The sequence below is a fragment of the Octopus bimaculoides genome, chromosome 25 (assembly GCF_001194135.2).
Source record: "Octopus bimaculoides isolate UCB-OBI-ISO-001 chromosome 25, ASM119413v2, whole genome shotgun sequence".
Taxonomy (NCBI): Eukaryota; Metazoa; Mollusca; class Cephalopoda; order Octopoda; family Octopodidae; genus Octopus; species Octopus bimaculoides.
Genome location: NC_069005.1, coordinates 26,058,195 through 26,071,141, shown reverse-complemented (window position 1 = coordinate 26,071,141; position 12,947 = coordinate 26,058,195). Strand labels below are relative to the sequence as shown.

General features: G+C 40.0%; 1 protein-coding gene across 1 annotated transcript in view; it reads left to right on the top strand.

The window, feature by feature from the left end:
- Positions 1–756: 756 nt before the first annotated feature.
- The window catches only part of LOC106877596 (coatomer subunit beta'), a 28,628-nt gene continuing 16,437 nt past the window's right edge, over positions 757–12,947 (top strand). The window contains exons 1-12 of the mRNA XM_052976627.1: positions 757–929; positions 2,624–2,761; positions 4,176–4,262; positions 5,246–5,372; positions 5,956–6,104; positions 6,839–6,985; positions 7,773–7,872; positions 8,658–8,800; positions 9,388–9,587; positions 10,299–10,498; positions 12,206–12,312; positions 12,486–12,629. Of these exons, the coding sequence (XP_052832587.1) occupies positions 927–929; positions 2,624–2,761; positions 4,176–4,262; positions 5,246–5,372; positions 5,956–6,104; positions 6,839–6,985; positions 7,773–7,872; positions 8,658–8,800; positions 9,388–9,587; positions 10,299–10,498; positions 12,206–12,312; positions 12,486–12,629 (1,545 nt within the window). The 5' untranslated portion in view covers positions 757–926. The remainder of the gene's footprint in view (positions 930–2,623; positions 2,762–4,175; positions 4,263–5,245; positions 5,373–5,955; positions 6,105–6,838; positions 6,986–7,772; positions 7,873–8,657; positions 8,801–9,387; positions 9,588–10,298; positions 10,499–12,205; positions 12,313–12,485; positions 12,630–12,947) is intronic.

Below are 12,947 nucleotides of genomic sequence, written 5' to 3'. Positions count from 1 at the left end.
ATGAAAATCGAAATGGAGAAATGCATTTCGTTTCAGCATTTTCGAAACTCCAACAAATATTACTCGCGATTCAATAACCTGATATAGTAGGAAATAACCAAAAGCGTTCCAGCCGTGATCACCCAGTAACAGTATATTTAAGACAACACGACCTCTATAAATTAGAATCCATGTTAGAAGAGATATCATTTGCCATATATTTATATATTAGCGGAACCACCCCGTAATTTATATATGAATGCATGTACATTAAACGATATTTATTTTATATATGCTATGCAGTGACTATATTACGCGATATATATATATAATTTTCATGATCAGAGCCAGTTGTATGTAGTTCATTTCGCCGTTTCGGTTTTTCGATGTTACATCTTAGGCTTAGAATTTGCCTACTTTCAACTCCTTTTTTTTCATCTTTTTGTATCAATAAAGTAAAGTAAGAATAATGTGCTGAAGTTTATAATCATATTCTTATAACTCCTCCTAGATGCGAATCGAATTATAAATAAGAGAATTATTTCACTTAACCTGTCATGATTTTAGACTGTAAAGCTTTGTAAGTTTTTTTTTCTTTTCCATCGCTTGTTCTATGGACGGATGGATGAACAAGGACAAATTCCTATCAATTTATTTATATATATATAAAAAAATAAAATGCAAAACTATTTCTTTAATTATTCTGACAGATTTCCTTGTTACGTATTTGTATTTTCATTTGTAACACTGCCGACACGTTACTGCAACATTGTATTTCCTGTTCCGGTCTAGAGTCATAATAGCCACGTAGGGTGGAGTGACAACTCTACGGTGAACTTCTACTCTTTTACAAATATATCCTCTTAGAAATATAATATATATTTATCAACATAGAAGTATATTGCATACCTTCCGTACACTCTGGCTCCCGGCATATACACTAAATAATGGTGAGTATAGAAGTTTAATCCTACGTTTTAATCTTGTATACATATGTATGTGAGTGTATATATATATATATATATATATATATATATATATATATTCTTTTCCTGGTGAAAAAGGTAAAATCTATCACCATTTAAAGTGGATGTTGCGTTAGAACAGATGACATACACACATATGTAATACTAATAATATTAAACTGGTACTATTGTATAATATTTCAAGCTCTCAAACCAAGGAAATCGTGTGATTATATATGTTGTCTGAGCTTATGTATTGCCGACACCCGTTTTGTGTGTGTATATATATATATATATATATATATATGTGTGTGTGTATGTACATATATATATGTGTGTGTATATATATATATATGTGTGTGTGTGTGTCATAGGAAGTATATATGGAATCATCGGTCATGTCAAATCTGTTCTCTGGTGTATTTTGTGGAACATCAATATCTAGAAAAAGTTTTCTAATTAGGTTACGAAAGTGGTTTACAATTGACTTCCTGTGGAGTTCGATATTTTCTATCAGAACGTTTTGAATTTGGCACCTGTCTCAAGAAACATGGGCTGGGCCCTTTTGAAAGTCAATTGTCTCGTTCACTGGACACAACGCAGACTTACGGACAGACTGCGAACTGCTGACCTTTTGGCTGGATGTCTGCGACCCTGACCATTAGGCTATTTGACAGAGTTTGTAAAGTTTCCATTTACTGTTGTTAACTCGGCTTGCGCGCGTGTGTGTGTGTGTGTGTTTATTTTAAAAAATAGGTTCCGATTAGAATTTCTGTCCAAGACTTTTCACTTGTTTCGATCAGCTGGTCTACCATACTTAAGGCAGTCTTTCGTTTTGACTTTCTGCGAGTCATATCGAAACATTGCCCTTATTAAATAAGAGGCTGAGTATTCCAGAGGCACATATATCCTTTGTATCCTTAAAGAATCAGCGCGACGACAGAGTTGGACCTTTTCAATTACAGGTACAGTCGACGAGCTTCCACACAGTTCCCGTCGCGAGTCGACTCGAGGTAACTCTTAAAAAAATACAAAAAAAAACCTTATTTGTCCAAAATGCCCCACAAAAGACTCTAACCGTAGATCTTGTTGAAAAACGAACTTTGTAACCATTCGGCCATACTGCGTCTGCTGTAACTCATTTTTGTTTCAGTCTTACCCATGCCAGCATGGAAAGTGGACATTAAATGATGATGATGATGATGACTTCCACTGACCATAATCCCTCATTGCTATTAACAATGCCCTTTCTTCCTCTGCCATCACCAATATCAACCTCTGAACACCACAGAACTATTAGCAAGCAAGTTTCCTTCAGCCATTATCATCATCATCATCATCTATTAACCCTTTAGTATTTAAACCGGCCGTATCCGGCCCAAATGATCTCCCTGTTTTATGTTAAAACTGCCCAGATTTGGTATCTCACACCAACCTATAATGTCATTCTAGAAATAGGTGATAGCATCATTGAAACCTTGAGGCTACGAAATAATGCATGATTAGCTTAAAACAATATGGATGAAGAAGTATTAAATTTGATAGAATAATTTGAATGCACTCCCCTGAACCTACAAAAGATTGTATTTCTGAATTCATAAGAATTTATTTCAAATTCTCTCTTGTTTTATGTTTTAATTTCTTATCATGTTTTCCTTTATGTTTAATCTTTCGAACAGCCTCTTCGTTTGGATATAAAAAGAAAGTTGTCAGCACGGTCTGATCGTGTGAAATCTGTAGACCTACACTCGTCAGAGCCATGGATGTTGGCCAGCCTGTACAATGGCAATGTTCATATTTGGAATCTGGAATCACAGGTAAGATTTCTCTAGGAAACGATTTGCATGTGTCTCTATTTGTGTTAATGCACCAAGGCTGTCAGTTTGCTGATACAGGTTCAGTTCCTACTGAATACTCTTTTACTTGCTACAGTCATTTGACTGTGGCCATGCTGGAGCACCGCTTTTAGTCGAGCAAATCGACCCCAGGACTTATTCTTTGGATGCCTAGTACTTATTCTATCGGTCTCTTTTGCCGAACCGCTAAGTTACGGGTACGTAAGCACACCAGCATTGGTTGTCAAGCGATGGTGGGGGGACAAACACAGACACACAAACATACACATATATACGACGGGCTTCTTTCAGTTTCCATCTACCAAATCCACTCACAAGGCTTTGGTCGGCCCGAGGCTATAGTAGAAGACACTTGCCCAAGGTGTCACGCAGTGGGACTGAACCCGGAACCATGTGGTTGGTAAGCAAGCTACTTACCACAAAGCCACTCCTGCGCCTACTGCGAATACTCACTTTATTCACTTTTCATATATCAGTTTCTGATCTTCCACTTCTGCACTGAGATTAATGATATAATATAACCTTTGATTGGCTTGTGGCCATGCTGGGGTTCTACCGTCAAAAGTTTTCTTGTTCATTTTGATTAACTCGAGTACTTTGTTACTTACTTTACTTCGCTCTTTTTATTTTTCACAAATGGCTAAGTCCATCTAAGAGATGTTACTCAAACTAATAAGGTACATGTTTGCTGCACTGATTTATCAGCTGCCCCCTTACTGAGGCACACACACCTGGAGGGTGATCTGGCTTTGCCTAACAAATCCATTGGAACCTATGTTCTTACACACACCTGTGATGTCATAGGCATTTATGTATTTATGTAGTTACAACATAAAGCACGGTGCCCTGAAACAGCTGTCAAGATAAGACTATTCCATAACTCCTTTCATTTACTTCTTTTATTCTGTGTTTTGTATTTCAGGTAAATATATACATTAAGCCTACTTGTGTTTATCTGCCTTTCTACCTCCATTACAGCTCAATGAAGCTTGTTTTTATAGCCTATTTTCAACATTGGAGGCAATAGCCCTGGATGAAGAAGTCAGATTTTAAGCTCTCATCCATCTGAGCACTACTCTTAGATAATACCACACTTATTTTGAATTTTAATACACACACACACACACACACACACAATATATATATATATATATATATATATATAAATATATAAAACAGACATCTGAAGAGTTTCCTTCTGTCAAATACCATTCACAAGGTACCATTCAACTTGAGACGAGAGTTACTGATATTCAGGGTGTCCCACTCTAGGATGGAACCCAGAGTCACATGGTTGCTGAATGAACTTATCAACCTATACTGCTATACCCGTATCATTCTCGTTAATTTATTTTATTTTGTTTGTCTTTCGCAGCAACTAATTAAATCTTTTGAGATCTGTGATCTTCCCGTGAGAGCTGCAAGGTTTGTGTCCCGCAAGAACTGGATTATTACAGGATCTGTAAGTATCATTGCTCAAGTTATTTTTGCAGGGTTGGGGTTTTATAAGAAATTTCATGAACATCTAACTGCAAGGAAATAATTTGGGAGTATCTGTGTTAATTTGGGCCAAACAAATGCCACAAGGTATTATTGTTCCATGATGCACCTGTCTATTGACAGTTTCTTACTATTGTGTGTGTGTGTGTATATATATATATATATATATATATATTCTGAAACTGATCTCACCTGTGCTGGTGCCACATAAAAAGCACTCAGCCTCCTCTGCAGGGTGGTTCGTGTTAAGAAGGGCATCCAGCCATACAAGACCATGCCAAACTGTCCAACCCATGCCAGCATGGAAGGAGGACGTTAAACGATGAGGATAATGATTGTTTTCAATTGACCATGTATTATCATGTAGCTTTGAGATTCTGATGATGTGATTGAATATTTCGGAAATGACATTGTAGGGTAGATGTGAGAGGTTGAATCTGGCTGGTTTGAACCTAAAACAGGTAGAATATTTAGGCCAAATATGGCTGGTTTAAAAGCTAAAGTAGTTAAGAAGGTGTGTCCTACCGGTTCCCACTGAGGACATCATGTACACGGAATAATTTTAATCGTCTATATCAGCTTCTAAATATTCATGATTCTTGACCCAAAAAGCCCAAGAGAGATGCAGTGAAGGCTAATCTCAAGCTACTGTACCTCACGAAAGATGTAATAAGGGACCGCAACAAGAAGTGGAACATTGTGAGGGAGCAAACATATCCAGCCTGTCCAAACATTGGAAAACTAGCATAAAATATCGGTGATTAAGTGATGTAGTTACATTTCTAGGTGGCAGGGAGCTTGTTGAGCAAAACCCAGTTTGTTCGTTATATGAATCCTTGTTAAATTCTAAGCAGCAGACCTAAACAGACGGTTTCAGGTGTGGGATTGTCACAAAGTGGAGTTGGTGGGAGCACTAATCTCTTCTGGGTTTTCGTTTTTTTCCAGGATGACATGCATATCCGTGTTTTCAACTACAACACATTGGAGAGAGTGTTCCAGTTTGAAGCACATTCGGACTATGTTCGTACCATTGCAGTGCATCCCACTCAACCATACATCCTGACAAGCAGCGGTGAGTAGATACGGACCAGACCATAACAAACACCTGCCTTACCCCATGAACAAACCAAATTTGTGACCCACCACCACCACTTCATACTCTACTGTCCCTTTTTCTAACCCCGTCTTCCCATATTTCCTTTACCGTGCCTTTCATTGTGAGCCAAATATGTATGCCATGCTCTGAGGACAATTAAAAAAAATTTCAGTCAGATGTTTTTTTTGTTTGTCAGTATTACTAGGTAACCCAGCCATTCCAAATTCCTTCACCTAGCCCTACTGCCAGCCATGCCTGTTGCCAGACATTGGTGTCTGGTGATGCTTCAGAATATTTTGGGTGGGCACTAGTTTGTAGTAATGTTTTAAGTGGAGTAAATCTGAGGCTTCACCATTGAATAGTGTGGGGGAAATGCCATCCCGTGCACCCTTTCTGCCATGGGCATGCTGCCAGCTTTATATTGTGTCCCTTAATAATTCATACACCCATATAAACAACTCTTCTTCTCCCTCATTACCATTCTCCACCTCCACATCACCCACCCATACCCATCATCTCTAATCATAATAATTAATGATGTTATTTCTCTCTATTCCAGATGACATGTTAATCAAGCTGTGGGACTGGGAGAAGAAATGGGCATGTACCCAGGTATTTGAGGGACATACCCACTACGTCATGCAAATTGTCATTAACCCTAAGGACAATAATACGTTTGCCAGTGCTTCCCTTGACAGAACGGTTAAGGTAGGTCAACCATCCACCTCCCTATCGCCATCGCCCAACATATTGTGTGTATCACCACATGTGCTTTTGTTGTTGTTTTTTGTGTGTATCACCACATGTGCTTTTGTTGTTTTTGTGTGTGTGTATCACCACGTGATTTTGTTGTTTGTTTTTTTGTGTGTGTATCGCCACATGTGCTTTTATTGTTGTTGTTGTTTAACTTGAAGCCAGTCCTAATCCAGCATTCCTATCTTTTATCTTTTACTTGTTTCAGTCGTTAGACTGCTGCCATGCTGGAGCACTGCTTTGAAGAATTTTAGTCGAATGAATCGACCCTGGTACTTTTTTTTCTTTTTCTAAGCCTGTTACTTATTCTATTGGTCTCTTTTGCCAAACCGCTAAGTTAAAGGGGCGTAAACACACCAACACCAGTGTTCAAGCAGTTGTGGGAGACAAACAGACACATGCAGACATATGTATATGTTTGTGTGTGTGTTTGTTGCCCACCACCACCATCGCTTGACAACCGATGTTGGTGTGTTTACATCCTCGTAACTTAGTGGTTCAGCCTAAGAGACCAACAGAATTAAGTACTAGGCTTACAAAGAATAAGTCCTGGGGTCGATTCGTTCGGCTAAAGGCATTGCTCCAGCATGGCCACATTCAAATGACTGAAACCAGTAAAATAAATAATGTTGATTTTTACTGATATCTTTGCTTATATTTTTCTTGTTTGCTTTTTTTTTTTTTTGTAGGTGTGGCAGCTGGGATCGTCAACACCAAATTTTACCTTGGAGGGTCACGAGAAAGGAGTCAACTGCGTAGACTATTATTCCGGTGGTGATAAACCATATCTGATATCTGGAGCTGATGACAGACTGGTCAAGATCTGGGACTACCAGGTAAAGTCACTTATACAAAAGGTCAAGATCTGGAACTACCAGAGAAGCTTTTAATGCAAAGCTCTGTTGAAGGGAGGGCAAAGTTGGCTTGGATAGAATTTGAAATTGGCACTTAACTAAATACCATTTCATTTGTTACATATATTTATATGAGTGGTTGGCGTTAGGAAGGGCATCCAGCTGTAGAAACTCTGCCAAATTAGATTGGAGCCTGGTGTTGCCATCCGGTTTCACCAGTCCTCAGTCAAATCGTCCAACCCATGCTAGCATGGAAAGCGGACGTTAAACGATGATGATGATGATGATTTATATATATGTGTGTGTGTATATATATATATATATATGTGTATTCTTTTACTTGTTTCAGTCATTTGACTGTGGCCATGCTGGAGCACTGACTTTTGTTGAACAAATTGACCCCAGGACTTATTCTTTGTAATCCTAATACTTATTTTATTGGTTCTTTTGCCAAACTGCTAAGTTACAGGGACGTAAACACACCAGGGACAAACACAGACACAAAGACACACACACACACATAAACATATACATATATATCCGACAGGCTTCTTTCAGTATTTGTCTACCAAATCCACTGACAGCCCAAGGCTACAATAGAAGACACTTGGCCAAGGTGCCACACAGTGGGACTGAACCCAGAACCATGTGGTTGGGAAGCAAGCTTCTTACCACACAGTCATGTTAAGTCAGGAAAACTGTATTACGTACAATTGCCTAACCTATGACCTTTATAACACTTGGAATCTTTCTTTCTCTTTTTTTCTAGAACAAAACTTGTGTACAGACCCTGGAGGGTCATGCCCAGAATCTGTCGGCTGTTGCGTTTCATCCAGAGTTGCCCATCATTTTGACTGGTTCCGAAGATGGTAAGTTGCTTTAAAGAAATTTCAAAGGATTGAGCATTATGCAAAACTTTCAGAAATGAAAGAGGGACTACACGTCTAATTTTTTAGCATCCTCTCATATCCTACAGTTGGTGTGCTTACATGTATTTCATACTGGTGGCACATAAAATGCACCATTCATGTGTGATTGATGCCAGTACCAACTGACTGGCTCTTGTGCCGGTGGCACATAAAAAGCACCATTCGAGCATGGTCAATGCTTGTGCCACCTAACTGGCTCCTGTACCGGTGGCATGTAAAATTCACCATTCAAGTGTGGTCGATGCCGGTGCCATCTGATTAGCTCCCATGCGGGCGGCATGTAAAAAGCACCCACTACACTCTCAGAGTGGTTGGCGATAGGAAGGGCATCCAGTTGTAGGAGCCTTGCCAGATCAGATTGGGAGCTTGGTTGCAGCCTCCCGGCTTACCAATCCTCAGTCAAACCAGCCAACCCATGCCAGCATAGAAAGCCATTGTTAAACGACAATGATGATGATGATGATGGCTGGTTTTGTGTGTTTCTGATACATAAACAGCTAGTATATTTGTGTGTGACTAATGAAGAAGATTACTTCAACACATTGTTAGTTTTAACTGATAATCTCTCTTGACTCAGTAAAGCCCGTTCCACCATATAAGAAATTGTTGGTGAACGTGGTGGTTAAAGAGAACAGTTGAACTAGTATATTTACTCCTGCTCCTTGCCCTCCACATACATTTTTTTTTCAAAAATTGACTTCTGAGTGTAATATCTCTTTTGCTAGGAACTGTCAGGATATGGCACGCCAACACTTACCGCCTCGAGAGTACACTGAATTATGGATTGGAAAGAGTTTGGACTATTGCCTGTCAGAAGGGATCAAACAACGTTGCTCTTGGTTACGATGAAGGAAGCATCATCATAAAGGTAAGATACTGTCATCATCATCATCATCATCATCATCATCATTATTATTATTATTATTATTATTATCAAGAAAGGATTATTATTATTAATATTTAGGTGGCGAGCTGGCAGAATTGTTAGCATGCCGAGCAAAATGCTTAGTGGCATTTCACCCGTTGCTACGTTCTGAGTTCAAATTCCGCTATGGTTGACTTTGCCGTTCATCCTTTTGGGGTCAATAAAAGAAGTACCAGTTGAATGCTGGGGTTGATGTAATGGACTCATCCCCTCCCCTATAATTGCTGCTCTTGTGGAAAAATTTGTTGGGTAGGTGTGAGAGGCTGGATCTGGCCTTTTTCATCTTAAAGCAGGTAGAAAATTTGGGCCAGATATTGCTAGTTTAAATGTTAAAGGGTTAAAAAGAGAGACACATTGAAGTTATGTGTTCCTGAATTCACTGCACATAGGGAAAAAAAAATTGCATCACCACCACCACAGCCAACGTTTCAGCACTTTCACACTACCACCATCATCATCATCATCATCACCATTGCCATCATTATTTTTTGTATTATTTATTTATTTATTTATTTATTTATTTTTTGTAGCTTGGCCGTGAAGAACCAGCCATGACCATGGATGTCAACGGTAAAATCATTTGGGCAAAACACTCGGAGATCCAGCAAGCGAACATCAAGACCATTGGGGACCAAGAAATCCGGGATGGCGAAAGATTGCCCCTCGCAGTGAAGGACATGGGCAGTTGTGAGGTTTATCCACAGAGCATACAACACAACCCTAATGGCAGGTTGGTCACTACTTATATTGTCATCTGTAAGTGTTTGTAGCAGTGTTGTTTAGCCCTAGGTCAGTTCTGATCCTGTAAAACTATGATCAGAAGTGTTCCAGCCATGGCCATGTTGCTGTTTAGCCCCAGGTCATCCCTGATCCAGTACGCCTGTGATCAAAGATGTACCCGCTCTATCATATACATAAATACACATGCACAGGCGCAGGAGTGGCTGTGTGGTAAGTAGCTTGCTTACCAACCACATGGTTCCGGGTTCAGTCCCACTGCGTGACATCTTGGGCAAGTGTCTTCTACTATAGCCTTGGGCCGACCAAAGCCTTGTGAGTGGATTTGGTAGACGGAAACTGAAAGAAGCCCGTCGTATATATGTATATATATATGTTTGTGTGTCTGTGTTTATACCCCCAACATCGCTTGACAACCAATGCTGGTGTGTTTACGTCTCCGTAACATAGCGGTTCGGCAAACGAGACGAATAGAATAAGTACTAGGCTTCCAAAGAATAAGTCCTGGGGTCGATTTGCTCGACTAAAGGCGGTGCTCCAGCATGGCCGCAGTCAAATGACTGAAACAAGTAAAGAGTATATATACATATATATATACACCCACACACACACACATATATATATATACACACACACACACACGATATATAGATGCAAATGATAATCAGCTAAAACTGTGATGTCTGTGTTGCGTCTGTTACAGATTTGTGGTGGTGTGTGGCGATGGAGAGTACATTATCTACACAGCAATGGCACTGAGGAACAAGAGTTTCGGTCCTGCACAGGAATTTGTGTGGAGCAATGATTCCGCTGTCTATGCCATCCGAGAGAGTAACAGTTTGGTGAAGATCTCCAAGAACTTCAAGGAGCAGAAGACATTCAAACCTGATTTTGGTGCAGAAGGTCAGTGAAACTGTTTAATAATCATCTCCTTTCACACCTCTACACAAATGTGGTATTTTCATATTGTATTTGGGCATTAAGAACTATATCTATGTCTGTTAGTCTATCAGTGCATCTGTCTGTCAGTCAAACTGACTTATTTGTCTCATCATCATCATTTAGCGTCCATTTTCCATGCTGGCATGGGTTAGACCAGGGGTTTTCAAACTTTTTGACTTGCGGACCCCTTTATATTTCAGGCTTTACCTTAGGGACCCCCTTATAAGCGCTTATGAAATTTATACATAAATATTTGCTTAAAATAACATATTTTTGCATTTATTTATTTAACAGTATTTAACAAATAGGTTTATTGTCAATAAAAAGATTTCGATTAAAAATCATATAAAATCAAATTGCCCATAAAAAGTATTTGCTGTCTACGAACCCCCTGTGGTCCGCGGACCACAGTTTGAAAACCCCTGGGTTAGACAGTTTGACTGGAACTGGTAAACCGAAGGTCTGTACTGGGCTCCAGTCTAGTTCAGCTTGGTTTCTACGGTTGGATACCTTTCCTAATGCCTACCACTCCGAGAGTGTAATGATTGCCTTTTACATGTCACTGGCACATTGCCCTTTACGTGTCACTGGCAGGGGTGCCCTTTATTTGTCATCAGCACGGGTGCCTTTAACATGTCCCCGGCACAAGGGCCTTGTATGTGTCCCCTGCACAGGAGCCTTATACTTTTAACTTGTCGTCGGCATAAGTGCCTGTTATGTGTCACCGGCACAGGTGCCCCTTGCGTGTCACCAACGTGGGTTCCTTTCATGTGTCACTGGCATGGGTGCCTTTAACATGTCACCAACACAGGTACCCCTTATGTGTCACCGGCACAAGTGCCTCTCTTGCATATGTTGTTTGTGATAGGACCCAGTGAGCTACAACATGCTCCATGTCAGCTTTGGCATGATTTCTATGGCCAGATGCTCCTTCCTAACACCAACCACTTTGCCGTGTGTACTGGGTGCCTTTTTTTTTTTTGCATGCCACTAACCCTAGTGAGGTTGCCAAATAACTTGCAAGACAACAAAAGGACAACAGGGGCAGGCAGTGTTGTCTTGTTGTAGAGAAGATACAGGGCTACGAAACCCTTTAGCATTTAAACCAGCTGTATCCAGCCTTAATATTCTTGCTGTTTTATGTTCAAACCAGCCAGATCTGGCCTCTCACATCTATCCTGCAATGTCATTCTAAAAATAAACAATGACGAGATCGAGCAACATCATTGCCAGTGCCCCTGGACTGGCTCTTGTGCGGGTGGCACATAAAATGCATCATTTTGAGCGTGGCCGTTGCCAGTACTGCCTGACTGGCCTTCGTGCGGGTGACACGTAAAAGCACCCACTACACTCTCTGAGTGGTTGGCGTTAGGAAGGGCATCCAGCTGTAGAAACTCTGCCAAATCAGATTGGAGCCTAGTGTAGCCATCCGGTTCACCAGTCCTCAGTCGAATCGTCCAACCCATGCTAGCATGGAAAGCGGACGTCAAACGATGATGATGATGATGACATCATTAACATCTCAAAGCTACAAGGTAATACATAATTAAATCAAAATAATGTTACTAATTAAGCAATTCATTTGACAGAGTAATCTGAATGGCAAAGCATTAAGCAAATTAAAATAATTATATGTGTTTGTGTATAATGAATGTCCTCTTTTGCCAGGTATCTATGGTGGCCATCTACTCGGAGTACGTTCTGTTAGTGGTTTAGCTTTTTATGACTGGGAAACAACAGACCTTATTAGAAGAATCGAAATAACACCAAAACATGTGAGTATCCTCTCTATTCATGTTGCAGATGCTCTTAGTTATGGTGGTGGCGTTAGTGTTGTGTCTGTTTATTTATTGCCTCTCTCTCTTTTTGTCTCTACTTCTCTCTCTGTCTTAGTCTAACTTTTTCTGTTTCTCGCTTTGTATATCTCTCTCTTTCTCTTTTTCTTTAGATCTACTGGAGTGACAATGGAGAATTGGTGTGTATCTCTACTGAGCAGTCATTCTTCATCCTTAAGTACTCAGCTGAGGCATTTGAGAAGGCTAAGGATACTAAGGAAGGGGTCACTGAAGACGGTATTGAGGAAGCTTTTGATGTAAGTACCTTACCTTCTGTCCCTGTCCAATGAAGTTGGGTGTGCATTAACATGTACACACACACACACACACACACAGATAGATACATACATATAATCATCATCATCCTCCTCTAATGTCCTTTTTCCATGCTGGCATGGGTTGGACAGTTTGACCAAAGCTGGAGAGCTGCACCAGGTTCCTGTCTGATTTGGTTTGGTTTCTATGGTTGGACACCCTTCCTAATACCAACCACTTTACAACAATTAGCTGGAGATGATTTTTTTTAAATGAGAATATATGAAATAGACTCGATTGCTCTCACAAACGGGAATATT